Source organism: Lacerta agilis, chromosome 3 (genome assembly GCF_009819535.1).
Source record: "Lacerta agilis isolate rLacAgi1 chromosome 3, rLacAgi1.pri, whole genome shotgun sequence".
Lineage (NCBI taxonomy): Eukaryota > Metazoa > Chordata > Lepidosauria > Squamata > Lacertidae > Lacerta > Lacerta agilis.
In genome coordinates this window covers 29,751,522-29,769,239 of record NC_046314.1, presented here as the reverse complement: position 1 = coordinate 29,769,239, position 17,718 = coordinate 29,751,522, and the positions used below count along the sequence as shown (strand labels likewise).

At 46.4% G+C, this 17,718-nt stretch overlaps 1 protein-coding gene across 2 annotated transcripts; it reads left to right on the top strand.

Annotated features, from left to right (window-relative positions):
- The first annotated feature begins 1,913 nt into the window (after positions 1-1,913).
- LOC117043465 (glutathione S-transferase A4-like) lies at positions 1,914-16,361 on the top strand. Of its 2 annotated transcripts, XM_033143143.1 has the most exons (7): positions 1,914-2,138; positions 4,068-4,175; positions 5,151-5,202; positions 10,281-10,413; positions 13,944-14,085; positions 14,988-15,119; positions 16,039-16,361. In XM_033143143.1, the coding sequence occupies exons 2-7, from the start codon at positions 4,089-4,091 to the stop codon at positions 16,162-16,164; spliced, it is 672 nt and encodes a 223-aa protein (XP_032999034.1). In that variant the 5' UTR covers positions 1,914-2,138; positions 4,068-4,088; the 3' UTR covers positions 16,165-16,361. The 2 variants fall into 2 exon arrangements, with proteins under 2 accessions (XP_032999034.1, XP_032999036.1); XM_033143145.1 differs by lacking the exons at positions 1,914-2,138; positions 5,151-5,202 and having other exon boundaries at positions 4,069-4,175.
- Positions 16,362-17,718: the final 1,357 nt, after the last annotated feature.

Sequence of the window (17,718 nt, the reverse complement as noted above, 5' to 3'; positions counted from 1 at the left end):
GGTCAGCTGGACCCATTACCTTCAGTAGCTTAGGGCCTCATCAAACCTAAATCCGGCCCTCTTCTGGATCCTTTATTGATATTGCAATCTTATATGTGTCTACCCACACATATGGCTGTGGTTGCTGTTGCTGCTTTCTCACTTAATATATTTATAAAAACATAGAATTGTAGAGTTGGAAGGGACCCTGAGGTCCAACCCCCTGCAGTACAGGAATATGCAGCTGTCCCATATGGGGATCGAACCGGCAACCATATGATTCCCTAGCCCCAGCTTGACGTAGCTGAGAAAAGCTGCAGGCCACAGAAGGCAGTCTGGGATAGCTTTTTCAGAACCTTCTTCCAGATAACATATCAGTGGCTATTTTTAGACCAAAGCTGAACCTCAGTTGGATAATGACTAATATTAGGGCTATTACCTTACTGGCTAAGGTTACAGTTAGTGGACGATAGGAGACTACCAAAATGCTATGTTTCAAAGGCTATGGCTACAGCTGATAGTATAGTCTGCTAACTCAAATTCCTGGTCAGTTCACAATGCACAAATTACTAAATAAGTATGTGTTTTCTGAAGACGCCCCTTTTTTTTTTGCTAATATGGCTGTTTTTCGGAAGCTACATTTCTCATAAGTTTTCCTAGGTGGGAGCTACCTGCCAGGTAGAGGAAATGAATCAAATTCAACTGCTTGCTGCCAGTGCCACCTGCTGGCTACTGCCTTGTTTTCTAATCTTGCCAGTTAAAAGCATCAGCAGAACGATTTTGTTGCTCACATTTCCCCAAAAGTGATTCTGGATGATGATGATGATGATGATTTATTAAATTTGTATGCCATCCTTCATCCGAAGATCTCAGGGCAGTTCACAGCATAACAATGCAAAAGGAAAACAAAATTATGGGGCATTATAGGCAATTAAAAGCTGGCACTGCTCAGAATGGTGGGCTAGGAAAGGGAAGCAAGGGAGAGAGTCTAGGTCAGGGGGTCAGCAAACTTTTTCAGCAGGGGGCCGGTCCACTGTCCCTCAGACCTTGTGGGGGGCCAGACTGTATTTTTTTGGGGGGAGGGGATGAACGAATTTGTATGCCCCACAAATAAGCCAAAGATGCATTTTAAATAAAAGAACACATTCTAGTCATGTAAAAACACCAGGCAGGCCCCACAAATAACCCAGAGAGGCATTTTAAATAAAAGGACACATTCTACTCATGTAAAAACACACTGATTCCTGGACCATCCATGGGCCGGATTCAGAAGGCAATTGGGCCGGATCCTGCCCCCGGGTCTTAGTTTGCCTACCTATGGTCTAGGTCAGGGGTGGCCAACTTCCAAGAGACTGCGATCTACTCACAGAGTTTAAAACTGGCAGTGATCTACCCCCTTTGGGGGGGGTTCAGGTTGAGGTTGTTGAGCTTTTTTTTAGGAAGGAAAGCCCTGTTTGGGGGGCTTCAGGGCAAAGATGTAGAGCTTTTTTTTAGGGGAGCCAGTGATCTACCACAGACATCAAGTGATCTACCAGTACATCATGATCTACCTGTTGGACATGCCTGGTCTAGGTGTCAACAGTGGGGCCTGTCAGGACCTCTTCCTCTGGCCAAAGATGTTGATGAACCAATTGACGATAACATCCTGGCACAAGCTCTCATGGGCCACATCCAACTTTGACAGACAAGCTTATGCCACACTATTTATTAACAGGGTTGTTGATCTTTTGAAGAGTTGTTCAAATGGATTCGCCGAAAAGGATTAACATGGCTAACTCTCTGGAATTTATCACACACTAACTTATATTAAAATCCACACAGATCTGAAAGTTCCGGGTGTTTTCACACATGACATTAAAAATCACCTTTGACCCCCTGTGCGCACGTTAGAATATCATTAATCCGGGGCAGAAAACAGACACTTTGGAACCGAGACGTGGCGAAGTAGTCGGTACTAGTGCAGGAAGGAACTGCAAATCCTTGTTGAGCTTGCGAACTTGGCTTTAGGTTTACTCAAACAGAGGCTGGAACCTTACCTTTATTGTTTGAGTGGGAAAGTCACCTATGTGGGAGGAGTTCCAGGATTTAATTGCTTTTAGGCAAAGCTTTTTGTGCCGCAGCAGGAAGAACCGCCTGACGCTCACACCAAAGGCTCAGAGGTTAGTTCCCGATGCACATCCATGTCTTTAATAACTAAGTTAAGGCTATACAAAGAAAGCAGGGACAGCAATCATAAAAAAAATTGTTGGCGTGGTTGCATTTAATCTATGTGTTCTGAAGAACGGCTTAACGTGCAAAAAGGAAATGCCTGTGTGTATGAGTTTGCATGCCACTTGCCTCGAGAGCAAACATTCAGCAAATGAAGCATTTGTGGTCATTTCCTCCATGCTTAGAGAAGGTTCGCCTTCCACCTGCTGCATTTCTCCTTGTCATGTCAGGCAACTGTCAGAGGCACATGAACGCCGGCAGCTAACTCAGAGTTCGGGTGGAGTTAAGACATACAATACTGCTCTTTTGGATTCCTGTAATAGAACCTTGATTTTAAGCCAATTATAAGGCTTTGTAGCTTCAACGATTGTTGAATTTACAGCGGCATATTGATTTGGCACCCGAGGTGAAAGCAAACATGTCCCGTTGGAGAGATCACAACTGAATGAACTGGTAGAACAAGCTTCTAAGGAGGGTTAATCTATGTGTTCTGAAGAACGGTTTAACATGCAAAAAGGAACGTACCACATTTGTGTCTCCTGATCTTTCAAAACCAATGTAAAACAAGCTTGTTTCATTCATAAGGTATTTGGCCACAGAGTGGTGTTTTTCTAGGATGTGTGGTTTTACTGTCGTCATGCTCTCATTGGAGAGTTGGCAACCAGCTGGATGCTGAAAGCTTTTGTAATGTCATGGAGTTTTTCAGCTTAATTGTTGGTTCTGTGTGACTTCATATCACTCATAATAAGCCGCCCTGTGTGTGAAAAGGCAAGTGTCTTTCAATAAAGACATGAATAATAAATAAAACCTATCAAAGAAAACAAAGATCTGCATTTAGTTCCCAGACTTGAGATGAATATTGTAAAATGAACCTCCTGCAGAATAAAGGTAAAGGACCCCTGGATGGTTAAGTCCAGTCAAAGGCGACTATGGGGCTGCGGTGCTCATCTCACTTTCAGGCCGAGGGAGCCAGCGTTGGTCCACAGACAGCTTTCCAGGTCATGTGGCCAGCATGACTAAACCACTTCTGGCGCAACGGAACACCATGATGGAAACCAGAGCGCATGGAAACGCCATTTACCTTGCCGCCACAGTGGTACCTATTTATCTACATGCACTGTTGTGCTTTCAAACTGCTAGGCTTGCAGGAGCTGGGACAAAGCAATGGGAGCTCACCCCATTGCAGGGACCACAGCGCCGGCACTGGAGTCCAAGGCATCTCTCCCCCCGCCCTCCAACTGCCTTCAGTCAGCCTGCCCAAGATGGATCTCTGTCTTTGTTTTCCATACTTCTCCCCAGTACACCTTGCCAAAACACCCCCACACCCAGTTACCAGGCCAACCTTCCAAATCCCCTCTGTTCACATCTCAGGGCAGGGGGGGGAGGACAGTTCTCTTGCCTTGCCAGTGGTTTTCAATGGTCCTATATTGTTTATTAATGGCCCTCACGTGGCCAGGTCATTTTTGCATTGGCCAGCCCAGGAATTCCTCTGCAGCTGGTATATTCCTCTCATATCCCAACTACAGTGGTAACTCAGGTTACAGACACTTCAGGTTACAGACTCTGCTAACCCAGAAGTAGTACCTCAGGTTAAGAACTTTGCTTCAGGATGAGAACAGAAATCGTGCAGCAACGCGGCAGCGGGAGGCCCCATTAGCTAAAGTGGTACCCCGGATTAAGAACAGTTTCAGGTTAAAAACGGACCTCCAGAACGAATTAAGTTCTTAACCCAAGGTACCACTGTAATCAAAATCCTACCGTTTGTTAATTCCTAGAGTTTTTTTGGGTGGGTCCCCCACCCCTCCACCCCAAACCTATACTGTTTACATTGATTTCAGCCTCCCCATAAACACTTCCGTCTTTCCCCTCTTTCCTTCCAGAATACCCAGCACCTGAATACCATGGCTGGGAAACCCAAGCTTTATTATTTCAATGGAAGAGGGAGAATGGAATCCATTCGCTGGCTGTTAGCTGCTGCAGGTGTCGAGGTCTGTGCCTTTGTTTTCTTCCAGAAGGAAATCTGCAAATGAGTTGCTTGTTTGAAGTCATGCCAGGATGACCACTGGAACCATTGCCCTAATTAGAGCATCGTTAGGACCATATCAGCAGACAGGAGACAGGGTTTCTGATCTAGATGGTTTGGCAGGGCAGCTACAGGCACATAACCCATTACTGTATTTCACAACGATACGAGTAAGATGCTTGGCTGTCACCCAAAATCATGGACGCATTTCCTTTCGAAGCAATATTTTTTATTTTAAAAACCAAGGAAAGCATAACCAAGGCAGCCACAAGGCTTCCCTTTTCCTTTCCTTTCTTTTTTTTGCTGGAAGATATCACATACCCCACAAGCCACACTCCTGTCTGTAATGTTGAAATTCTCAATAAAGCTGCCAGGCTATAGGGCCACTTGGAAATCAGGAAAGAACTGTATGGTGGGATGCTGCCTCTGACTTACTCCCACAATTTTCCAGGTTAAACAGGCTGCAAACACTTTTTTTTTTTTTTTGCTGGAAACAATAACATGGAAATGAGCTCTCAACATGATAGACAAGTGTGTGTTCTTGTTTGAAATTAACAGAACCACTTAACAGAACAACAGTTGGCATGCCGGGGACTAGGAAAAGATTGATCTAGCTTCTGCATGAATCAAAGTCCTATATCAACCAATTAAGTTTATTCACTCAATATCCCTGATCCATAATAATCCATTAATGCTCTGTATAGTCTCGTAACACAGCCATCGCTGGTTCACATGTTGCTTAGCCTTTGGACCTCTATTTAAAAGTTTCATTCTTTCTATTCTCATGTTATATAAATTGTCCACTTAGGTGGTCACTAATGCAGTAGGCTATGACCCGTAAAGGCATATGTTGTAATAAATTTATCGGTTAACGCGCTACAGCACTCTTGGTTGAATATTTAACGAAATAAATGAAATGTTAGTCCTCTCGCTTTTTCAGTTTGAAGAGGAATTTTTGGAAACGAGAGAGCAATATGAAAAGTTATTAAAAGGTAAGGCTACAGATTTAATAGCTTCATCCAGATCCAGAGCAATGTGTGCGCGCCAATAAATTCTAATGCAAGTGTGTTTGGGCAGGGGGGGTTGCGCACAAGAACTCAGCTACGTTGATTGTGCTTCACCATCTCTGCTCTCGCTATGGAATGTGGGCAGAGGTTCAACCGATGAAGCTCCCCTCCCCCCCCATTAAATGCTTCCTTTCCCATTGTAGGTTGTGTCGTGGGTTCTGGTCGCAAGAAGTCCAGCAACACGTCTTAGTGAAAACAGCTCTTTATTATAGGGATTAGACAAGACTGGGGATAGGGGGTAGGGAAAGCTCTATTTATAGACACATTGGGACAGAGGGAAAAGATACATTTTAGCGGGAACCAATAATATTCAAACTTTCCGGCGGGACCCAATCAGGCTGTGGATTGTGATTGTGCACTTCAAATTAACCAATAACAATGCTTCACCCTGCTGCCAGATATCTTATTTAATACACAACACTCCCCCGCACCCAGTTGATACTATACACGTAATCTTTCAAGTGTTGCGGAGGTCTTCGAGTCCTACCGGATCGCCTAACCCCCGGTGTGTCACTCCTTGGACTATCCATGGTCAGACATCTCTCCCCAATAACCTCAGGTACCTCAGCTGGAGCTGTGTCACTAGCTGACTCTCTAGGCTGACTAGTTGTCCCCGGGTTAGGTTCATCAGTGGTGATCTCGGTTTCCTGACTTTCTGAGCCCACAGCTTCCTGACTCTCGGAGCCCTCCACCCCCTGTGGCCCGGGGCCATCCTGGCCAGACTGCTGCGCTTCACTGGACGCCGGCAGAGTTGTGCGCGGCTCCTCCCCACTCGGGCTTACCCTGCTTGGAACCCGGCGCCTTAGCTGGTCAATGTGGCGGCGCATTACTCTGCCATCCTCTAATGTCACAAAATACGACACTGGCCCACTGGGTCGGGTGACCACCCCCGGCACCCATGCTGGTCCCCTTGCATAGTTCCGGACCCAAACCAAATCCTCTGTTGTCAGGTATCGGGTTCTGTCACCCTCGGCAGCCGGTGGTTCTCTTGTATCGCGGCCCGGCACCTTGTCAGGGTGGACATAGTCAAGGATTGTGGCTAACCTCCTTCCCATTAATAATTCAGCTGGGGACTTGCCTGTGGATGCACACGGCGTTGTGTGCTGCAGGAACAACATCCTTGCAATGCGAGCCGACCAATCCCCTTCCAAGAGGCGTGCTATTGCACCCTTGGCCGTGCGCACCATCCGTTCGGCTTGGCCGTTCGAGGATGGATGAAAAGGAGCCGAAGTTACCCCTCTAATGAAGTTATCGGCCAGGAATGCCCTGAACTCTTGGGACACGAAAGCCGCCCCGTTGTCTGATACTATGGTCTCGGGTAACCCATGCGTTGCAAACAAAATGCGAAGGGCCCTGATTACAGCAGCTGAGGACATGTTTGGAACAATTGAGACCTCCAGCCATTTCGAGTAGGCGTCTACTACAATTAAGAACACCTTTCCCTGATACGGCCCTGCAAAATCAACATGGAGCCGGCTCCACGGTTTCTTAGCCCGCTCCCACCAATGCACTGGTGCCCTGGGCATTTCTGGGTGCACCTCCTGGCACGCTCGACAGGTGCGCACCCATTGTTCTATGTCCTTGTCCATACCTGGCCACCACACATAGCACCTGGCTAAAGATTTCATCCGAACCATGCCCGGATGACCCATGTGTAATGTGTCCAACACCTCATTCTGTAGAGACCTTGGAATAACCACCCTATCGCCCCACAATATGCAACCCTTATGGAGGGACAGCTCATTTTGTCTTGCCATGAAAGGTCTAAATTTCTCTTCCTGAGTCCCACTTGGCCATCCCCTCCCCACCCACACAAGGACACGGGCGAGGACGGGGTCCCTTTTAGTTCTCGCGGCGATGTCGACGGCAGTCACGGGTGGTCCGGGAAGTGTCTCCATCATCATGACGTGCTCGGCCGGAGCTGGGTCGTCGTCGGCTGCTCCAGGTAGTGGTAGACGACTCAGCGCGTCCGCATGGCACAACAGCTTACCCTTCACATGACACAGTTCGTATTGAAATCCATTCAAAAAGATGGACCATCGGAGCATGCGTGGGGACAAGATTTGAGGCGTTTGTTTATGCGGGCTGAACAAACCCAGCAAAGGCTTGTGGTCCGTTTGAATTGTGAAAGGGCGGCCGTACACGTAGTCATGGAACTTCTTGATTCCTGTGACTATAGCCAGTGCCTCCTTATCAATCTGGGCATAGTTCCGCTCTGTGGGGCTCAAGGTTCTGGAATAGAATGAGATTGGACGCTCCGACCCATCCGCCTCCCTGTGACTCAAGACAGCCCCCACGCCATATTGTGAGGCATCACACGCCAGCACCAATGGTTTAGCAGCATCATAGTGGGCAAGTGTACTTTCCTTTGACAGCACGCCCCGCAGCGTTTCAAAAGCTCTCTGTTGCGGTTGCCCCCAACGCCATGCACACTTCTTTTGGAGTAGCCGATGCAGTGGTTCGGCTATCGATGCCTTGTGTGGCACAAAGGCGTGATAGAAATTGACGAGGCCCAAGAAGGACTGCAGCTCAGCCTTGTTACTAGGTGTCGGTGCTGCGGCGATAGCCTTAACCTTGTCTTCCATGGGGTGGATGCCAGCAGCATCAATTCTGTACCCTAAGAAGTTCACAGCTGCTACCCCAAAACTACATTTCTCTTTTTTTAGTTTCAACCCCGCATCCCGGAATTTGCATAGGACTGTCTGGATGCGTCCCAGTAGTTCTTGAGCATCCTTGCCCGCGATTAACACATCATCAAAATACGGCAGGACACCTGGCAGGCCCCGTAACAGGCGCTCCATAAGACTTTGAAAGATGCCAGGTGCCACGCAGACTCCAAACTGCAGCCTATTCACCTTAAAGGCGCCCTTGTGCGTCACAATTGTCTGGATTTCTGCGGACGCTGGAGTCACTGGAAGCTGCTGGTATGCCTGTGCCAAGTCAATCTTTGCAAACACCTTGCCCCCAGCCAGCTTCGCTAATAGTTGGGACACTACTGGAATTGGATAAGAGTTGCCCCTGATGGCCTTATTAATCGTACATTTGTAATCCGCACAAATTCGTATTTCCCCATTAGCCTTCAGGGGTGTGACAATGGGTGTTTCCCATTTAGCAGAGTCCACTGGTGAAAGCACCCCTTGCTGTATTAGCTTCTCCAATTCAGTCTCTATTTTAGGCTGTAGCGCAAATGGAACCCGCCTGGGTTTGAGGCGGATTGGCGCAACCCCCGGGTCCAGTTCTAAGTCAATTGGAGGCCCTTTATAACATCCTAACTCTCCATTAAATAGCTCCCCAAATTCCGTGTACAGGGTGTTAAATGTCTCGGAAGCTATCTGGACCGTGTTGAGCCCTGAGATTCCCAACCCTAAGGCCGGGAACCAGTCCGTACCCAGCAGGCTAGTGCGCTTCCCTTTTGCGATCACAAGCTTTAATACGGCCTCCCTCTCGCGGAACTGTACGTTCACTGCGCACATCCCCAAAATGTCTATGCGGCCGGCGGAATAGGATTGTAGAGTAGCCGGGAAGGGCTCCAATCTCGGAAGCTTACCTCTAGGAAATAACGATCTGGCCGTGTCCTCCGAGACGATGGAGAACCCGGATCCGGAGTCCACCTCCATGTTACACGGCTTCCCTTCGATTAGGACCCGCACAGCTGGTTTCCCTTGGGCTGGAAATGGCACAGTTCTGCCCTCGATTTGCGTGAGGTAGTTGCAATCGTCGAGTTGGTGCGTCGCTGTGGATGTCCTCTGACCTCTTGATTTCGCGGACCCCGACGTGCCACTCGACTTGCAGACCCTGGCTATGTGCCCCGTTTTCCCACAAGCATGACATGTAGCTTCTCGGAACCGGCACTTTCTTCTCTCATGTGATCCGCCGCAGCCAGGGCAGACCCCCTGCCGACCTTTATTTGCTGTGCTCTCCTGTCGCACCATCTCTATTCCCCGCACAGGGCTTTGGTTGGGGCTGACATCCTGGTTGTCCACGGTGTGGGTTGACTCTCCAGCTCTCTTTTCGGCTCGCTGGCCCGGGTTTTGCTCCTCTCTCTCAGCGTTTTCTGTCGCAATGGCCTCACGGAGCGCTGTCGAGAGATCCATGTCTTGTTTTGCTGCAATCCGCCTGCGGCCCTTGCTGCTGCGAAGGCCGCACACAAACCGATCCAGCAGGGCCTCCTCCAAGTTGGTGAACTTGCAGTGTCTCGCCAGCTTTCTTAATTCGGTGAGAAAAACCGCTACCGTCTCTCCAGGTCGTTGTTGCCTCTTATGGAATTCGATGCGCCATGTCATCTTCGACGCTGTCGGATTGAGGTGATTCGAGAGGTGTTCCGTAATGCTCGCGAACGACGCCTCCCGCAGTGTTGTGGGGGCCAGAATTGCCCGAGCCAACTCAAAGGTCTCTGCCCCGCAGCAACTCAGGAACAGCGCCTTTTTCCTTTCCTCGTCAGTGACCCCTTTTGCAGCCACGCTGAATTCAAAGCGCTCGAGGTAAGCATCCCAGGCCTCAGTTGCTCCGGGATGAAATGGTTCCATGAACCGTGACGCAGCCATCTTAGTGGACTGATCTGTCCTGTCAGTCACAGGGAGTCTTGTCGCCAGAATCAGGTCGCTAGGGTCAGCAGCCCTCAGCCGGCCTAATTCAATCCCATCCTCGTCGCCAGTATGTTGTGTCGTGGGTTCTGGTCGCAAGAAGTCCAGCAACACGTCTTAGTGAAAACAGCTCTTTATTATAGGGATTAGACAAGACTGGGGATAGGGGGTAGGGAAAGCTCTATTTATAGACACATTGGGACAGAGGGAAAAGATACATTTTAGCGGGAACCAATAATATTCAAACTTTCCGGCGGGACCCAATCAGGCTGTGGATTGTGATTGTGCACTTCAAATTAACCAATAACAATGCTTCACCCTGCTGCCAGATATCTTATTTAATACACAACAGTAGGAAGTTCACCATGCAAAGTGGTACAGGAACTTGCCAGGGCTGACATGATGATTCTCTTTCAACAGATGGATTTCTGCTCTTTCAACAAGTCCCCATGGTTGAAATTGACGGAATGAAGCTAGTGCAGACTCGAGCCATCCTCTACTACATTGCTGCCAAACACAACCTCTATGGGAAAAACCTGAAGGAGAGAGCACAGTATGCTATTTGGAAGCCATAGTACACTAATATGCAATGTTTCTTTTTCTGGCCTAAGCGTCTTGCTTTTTTCATATAACAAAACAAAACACTAGACTTGAGGAGAAATGAAGGCAGGAACTGGTGACTGAATAGTGCAACAGCAATAACGTAGAAGGGGGGAGAGAGACCCTCTGAGCTCAGCTTCAGGTAGAAAAAAGGTCTTGGAACAGCAGTGAAGAAGCATATGCGTATGTTTTGCACATACACTTCTTCCATATTTATAGCAATGATGTAAGAAAAATTGGGATTGGATTTCACAGCCCAACTCCTGTCAAGGTTCACTGTTGGTCAGAGAAAAAAAAACTGAGATGGAAGCTAGTAACAGGAAGCAAGGCTGGCTGTTCTTTACTGCATATCTGTTGCAAATGAGTCGAAACACACACACACACACACACACACACACACACACACACATGTAAGGAGGTCAGGAACGCAGAGCACAATGTGCAGACGCTTTTAAAGCTTCAGAAATTGTAACAGAAAGACCCCCCCCCCAAATTGTAATACAGATGCCATAAAAATGGGTTCTACACTCTACAATTCTATGATTCTATGTAAATCAGATCCTGCTCAGAGTTCATGCTTCTCTGACATATTTACAAGTCAGGCATCTTGACTGGCAGACAATACCCGATAACAGCCCTCCCTGGCCTGTCTGAGACACCCTTTTGAAATGGTGAATACCTTGACTCCAGAATCCATTGACGAGGACCAGTTTCAGTCATGCACAGATCTGCCTTTTTGACAGGTCTGCTTAGATAGTTTCTTGTTAAACCAGTTGCGCAGGCAGGAGGCTCAGGAAGATTTTCCTGCTATGTGAATGGAGGGGTCTCTGAGGTCGACTAGAGGCTAAACATGGTCTCAGTCTTGCTCAGTGTATTTGTTTGCTTTCACGTTTTATTCAAATAGAGTGTGTCCCCTTTTGTTGAGAAAATGCCCTGACTGAAAGTAGCCTTTTAGCAATACCCTCTGCAGAGTGATTGACAGATGAAGGGTTAACCTTATAGGGTTAACTGTGGTACCTCTGAAACTCCTGCAGTGGCTGCTGCTGTTGTGCAAAGGGACTAAGACTTTGGGAGAATCATAGAATTGTAGGGTTTGGACCCTGAGGATCATCTAGTACAGCTTTAATATGCAGCTGTCCCATATGGGGATCAAACCTGCAACCTTGGCATTATCAGCACCATGCTCTACCCAACTGATCTGTCCAGGGTGTGTTTTAGCATTTTTTTAAATAGTATTTTTGAACTTTCATGTTTTATGTGTTTTATACACATGCATTCCTCCGTGTGCTGCTCTGGTTTGCCAGAAGTGGCTTAGTCATGCTGGCCACATGACCTGGAAGCTGTACACCGGCTCCCTTGGCCAGTAAAGCGAGATGAGCGCCACAACCCCAGAGTTGTCTGCAAGTAGATAAATAGGTACCACTCCGGCGGAAAGAATATGCACAGAATATGCACAACTTGCAGACGTAACATATAGAATAAGAAAACAAGAAGGGCAGATGTTTAGAGAAGATTGGGAAATGTTTATTGAATATATGGGAAATACAGTGGTACCTCGGGTTACAGACGCTTCAGGTTACAGACTCCGCTAACCCAGAAATAGTACCTCCGGTTAAGAACTTTGCTTCAGGATGAGAACAGAAATCGTGCAGCGGCAGCGTGGCAGCAGCAGGAGGCCCCATTAGCTAAAGTTGTACCTCAGGTTAAGAACAGTTTCAGGTTAAGAACAGACCTCCAGAACGAATTAAGTTCTTAACCCAAGGTACCACTGTAACTGTGCACAGCTGAAAACGCTGGCAGCATTAAGATAAATTAAACAGTGTAAATAAGTGTTGGTGGATGTAATAATAGACTACTGAATGGTATCGTTTTTGTGAAATATGCAGGGGTTTATGATATGCAAAATGAACCATGGAAAGAGAAGAAGGGAAGTCATTGATATCTTAAGGATCAAAAAAGGAGTACTTTAAATTGTAAAACAGAAATATATATATATATATATATATATGCGCGAAACTAAGCAAAAGGACAGCAATCAGAGAGAGAAACCTAGGTACAGATTCAGGAAACAGCTACCAGGAAGTGTCTTAGCGAAAACTGCTGAAGGGTCAGAGAGAGTTAGGTGTTGAATGCAAGCTTGCTTAAATCAAGTTCTTTGTTTTATATTACCCCTGTGTGATTGTTAATATTACAAACACCACTTGAAGCAAGGCATAGAAGGCGTGGGAGGGAAGGCAGAACAAACAGAGATAGGGAAGGATTGGGTTTACAATGCAGTTTTATAAGCAAGTTGCGCCCATTACCTATTGACAATACTGTAAAGGTGTTCCTAAATGGGAGGTGTGTGTATGTGGTAGGAGCAGATTCCCCCCCCCCGAATTCAAGTCTATGCATGTTTCCTTGGAAGTAAATTCTTCTATGGCCTATGAGGCTTGTTCCAGATACATAGGAATGCCACCTCAGTACACCTGCTAGCCTGTAAACCCTACACTGAGTGTGTAGATCCCTGTGTTGATCCTTGACCATTCGGGTGGTGGCCTTGGGACTAGCGAGTTCAGCATGCATCCAAGTATGCGTTGCACAGACGCTCAGCTCCACCTGCTCCCCTCTCCGCCACCATTTCCTTTTGCATCCCATCAAGTGCTGGAGCCGAAACCAGACACAGGGAAGCTAAGCCTCAGCAACGCTTAATGATCAGGGCAGCCTGTTGTGTTATGTGTATCAAAACACTTGGAAGATCCATGATCTATGCTGATGTTGTTGTTGTTTTGAAATAGCCAAATGCACATCCGTTTCGGTTTGGGAATCCTAAATCCCTCTATAGAATTATCAGGCCATCCCTCCTGTGCTCCGTGGACCCTCTTCTTCATTTCAGACCATAAATATTGACCTGATCGAGGGAGTTGTATGAGGGAGTCTTTCTTCCCCCTTTGCTGCAAGTTTGTTCATTAATACTTTTATTACAAATATTTATGTAGCGATTGACATGCAAGCATTAGAACGTGGTGTGCAATAGCAATATATAATATTGTAGTACAAATACAATGGCACTGAAACTGAAATACAATCCGTATTCCAAATGAATTCACTTATAACAACAAGGTGGTGATGATATCAGGAACCAAAAAAAGTAGCAATATTAGCATTAATAAACCCGGAGCCAGCAACAAACGGAAGAAGTTACAACTGTATGTCAATGTTACTGACTGGATGTTGAAAGCACCTTTTTCTTTATGTGGCATGTTAAGTCTAAGAACATGGCTATATAAAATGACACATTGTGAATATCTTAGGTATAAAGGGAGCTTTATTGTCCTAGAACTGTAACATCAATACACAGGTGACTGCAGAATAACAAGAAAACCATTGCATATGTTCCTAAGATTCTCCATAATGCAGAGGTGATTATTTATCTTTAAGTGATCCTATTCAGTGTAAGTAGTTTATTTAGGATGACATTGCCTCTCCCCCCTCTCCCCCCAGAATTGATATGTACGTGGAAGGAACAACCGATCTGATGGGAATGATCAGGGTTCACCACAAATCACCTCCTGGAGAAAAAGAGAAGAATCTTAGTTTAATCATTGAACGAGCCACAAAAAGATACTTCCCAGTTTATGAGAAGGTACTGTATGTAACATGCTGGCACCACGTTCTGCTATGACACATTTTGTTCAGAATGAAAGGCCATGGGTTTTGGTGCTAGTTAGCAGGGGCGTACCCAGGATCAAAACTAGGGGGGGGGGGCATGCCATGGTCATTCAGGTTCAAAAACAAAAACAGCTTCAAAAAACAGAACCCCCCCCCCAAACAGAAAACCCCAAATGGCTGAAAAACTCGGTTTCCCAGGATCCTCAGTCCTCGCAAAGGAACTACGCACCATGCAAGGGAACTCAGTTTGCCAAGCTCCCTTGCAACGATGAATCCCGGCAATGATGAATTCTCCCCCTGACACTGCCCAAGTCTCAGCCTGCATCCCCATTTGACCAAGCAGGGTGCAGGCTAGGATCCGGTCTCTGATAGGTACACCAGCTCTTTGTCGGCATGAGGGAGGGTGAAACAGCCGGCGCAACACACACACAAACACAAAGAGTGGCCAACTGCCTCAGCAAGAGTGGAAGAGCTCAATTGTTATTGAGATTTTGGGAGGGGGAGAAAGACCAGTCTTGAGCTTTTTTTTTTCCTTTTAGGCTGCCGATAACCATTAAAAAAATTTTTTTTTTTGCTTCTGGGGGGGCAGCTGCCCCCCCGGGTATGCCCATGCTAGTTAGGGTTTGGCAGGACCATGTGCATTACCTTAAGCTTCGGTAAAAAGTGGGGTGTTAATGCATAAAACCTAAAAGGCTTGGGAAGAACAGAATGGTCTTTGCCTGGTGCCTTAATGACAAACGCATGGGCACCAGATGACCCTTTGTGTGAAGGACATTCTAGAAATGAGTGCCACCTTGAAAAGGGCCTCTTGCCTTGTAGCTACGTCCTCGCTTCGTACTGCCATGTACACGCATGCAATGAACTTTTCTTCCGTAGGTTTTAAAAGAGAACGGGCAACCTTTCCTTCTTGGCAACCAGTTGACCTGGGCTGATGTCCAACTGATTGAGACCCTATTAATGGCAGAAGAGAAGGAGTCCACCATTCTCTCACAGTTTCCTTTGTTGCAGGTAAAAGAAGTAGCTGAATTAACAATGACCGTGTACTCAGTAATATAAACCTTCAGTTGAAATGAACAGGCATTTGACTGATTGTGTCCTCGACATTTTCCAAACTCATGTATAGCCAGTTAGATGCTGATACTCCTGAGAACAAGGAAGTATGTTAAGCAACACAACACCATTCTAATGAAAGCTAGAGTTTCCATAGGATTGCCATATTTCAAACAGCGAAAATCCAGACAAAAATGTTTGTGGGGGCCAAAGTTGTTGAGCTTTTTATGGCAAAAATCGCAAAAAATAATAAAAGTAAATAAATGCTGTTTGGGGGCTATTTTTAAGGAAGATAGCAAAAAAAATAAAAAAAAAATGGCACTGCCTGCATGAGCTGCCATATGCCCAGATTTTCCAGACATTTTTTGCTGATTTCTGCCTGGACACTGCTAGAGACAGCAGTATCCTGGATATGTCTGGAAAATTCCGGACGTATGGCAGCCCTAGTTTCTATCTTAGATTACGTTGAAGGCCCAAGTCCCTGCAGCAAAGTATCCTAAACCTTTATCTCTTGCTTTCCATTTGAGCTATCCATTTTATGCACATTTCCACCAATATACACATTTTTGTATACATTTTTTCATTGCAGAGACTGCATTGCAAAATTCAGAGAAGTGCCTATTTCCAAGGGGTAGCTGTGTTTTGGTTAGCATTTTGGTTTGGAAAGTATGAATTGTTGGTTTTACTGTTGTGGTTTTCCCCAAGAGACTTCAGGAATTGACAGTCGTTGATTGGGGCTACATTCAGCAAACTCTCACACTTCTCAGGATTCAGGCCTGACACTTACACTGGCTTCAAATTTGTTCAGCACTGTAATTTTTAAGATTGCAGACCTAACTTCCTTGCTCTGAATGATTTGCAACATTTGCAATTTTAGGCTTTTAAAGCAAGAATGTGTGATGTCCCTACGATTAAGAAGTTCCTTCAGCCTGGAAGCCCAAGGAAGCCTCCGCCCGATGAAAAATTTGTAACAACAGCAAACAGGGTTTTCAACAGGAAATGAAAACTGGGCATGTGTTGCACTGCGTTAACTCCTTTCTGGGAAGCAGCTGTCTTTAGCAATGCTTTGCAAATGCTTCTTCTCGCTAGTGGGCTGCTTTTAAATAATAATCAAGTTGGCTTCTGGCTAACTAACAAAGTTTTGTGATAAATGCTAATCCAAAACTCTTCAGTGGGCTGCATTTTGTGGGAGGGGGGTAGGGGTGGGAGATTCCAAACCTAGATTGGTGCAACGTATTAAGATAGATAGCATTTGACAATAAAACAAAAAATTATGTTATAATAAATAATTCTGTGTTTTTCTCCAGTTTAAACACTTAGGCTGGGATCACAAACATGATGTATAAAATGGCACCCTTGAATATTTCCCCTGGTGCTCACGAAGCCTATGAAACTCAGGTCCTCTTTGCCATGAGATAGTTATCTTTCCCCTTCTTGAACAAGTACACATAGCAGAAGTGGGAAATTGGAAGAGTGGTCTCTTTTGCATTTCTTCTTTCAGCTGTATGTGCTTTTCAAATTTTAGGTTGGCACCTTGGGGAAAAAAATGACTGGCTGTCCATTCTTGCTCTTTCTCCTTATTCCTGTGGCACCCCACATTCTGCTCCCCGCCATCCACTTCCTTTCCCATTCCACTCTCTTGGTCACTCCAGTTTCTGTTCAGCTGCTGTCGTGCCAACCCAAACCCTGAAAAGAACATAGAGCTGAAAGAGGAAGTGGGAAAGACCACCTCTCCCCCAACTTCCTCCTTCATCTCTATGTACTTTTCCAGTGGGAGTAGCCAGAGGGCAGAAAGTGAGGCACCGCAGGAATCAGGAGAGATAGCAAGCATGGCTTGCCAGAAAGACTACATATGCACACGCATAGCTAAAGCTGATCCTCTTGAAAATGCAGACTAAAAATGGCTGTTCAGATGACTGCATTAACCAGAGTTGTCAGCTGTTTGATACCTCTCCAGGACCTGATGGTAGGTAAAGGTAAAGAACCATAGCTGTCAACTTTCCCCCTTTTTAAAGGGAAATTCCCTTATTCCGAATAGGATTCCTCGCAAGAAAATGGAAAAGTTGACAGCTATGTAAAGAACCCCTGGATGGTTAAGTCCAGTCAAAGGCGACTATGGGGTTGTGGCGCTCATCTCGCTTTCAGGCTGAGGGAGCCAGCATTTTTCCACGGACAGCCTTCCAGGTCATGTGGCCAGCATGACTAAACCACTTCTGGCACAACGGAACACCGTGACGGAAACCAGAGTACATGGAAACGCCGTTTACCTTCCTGCCGCAGAGGTGCCTATTTGTCTACTTACACTGGTGTGCTTTGAACTGCTAGGTTGGCAGGAGCTAGAGCAGAGCAATGGGAGCTCACTCTTTGGCAAGGATTCGAACCACCAACCTTTGGATCGGCATGCCCAAGAGGCTCAGAGGCTCAGACCACAGCGCCACCCACGTTCTACATTCCTACAGGGCCACCTCAGACCTGGAGCTGGTCCTTCTGTTCTCTCATCAGGAATTCAAGCAAATGGAAAATTAAGGTTGCCTCATGCATGATGTGACAGGAAGTG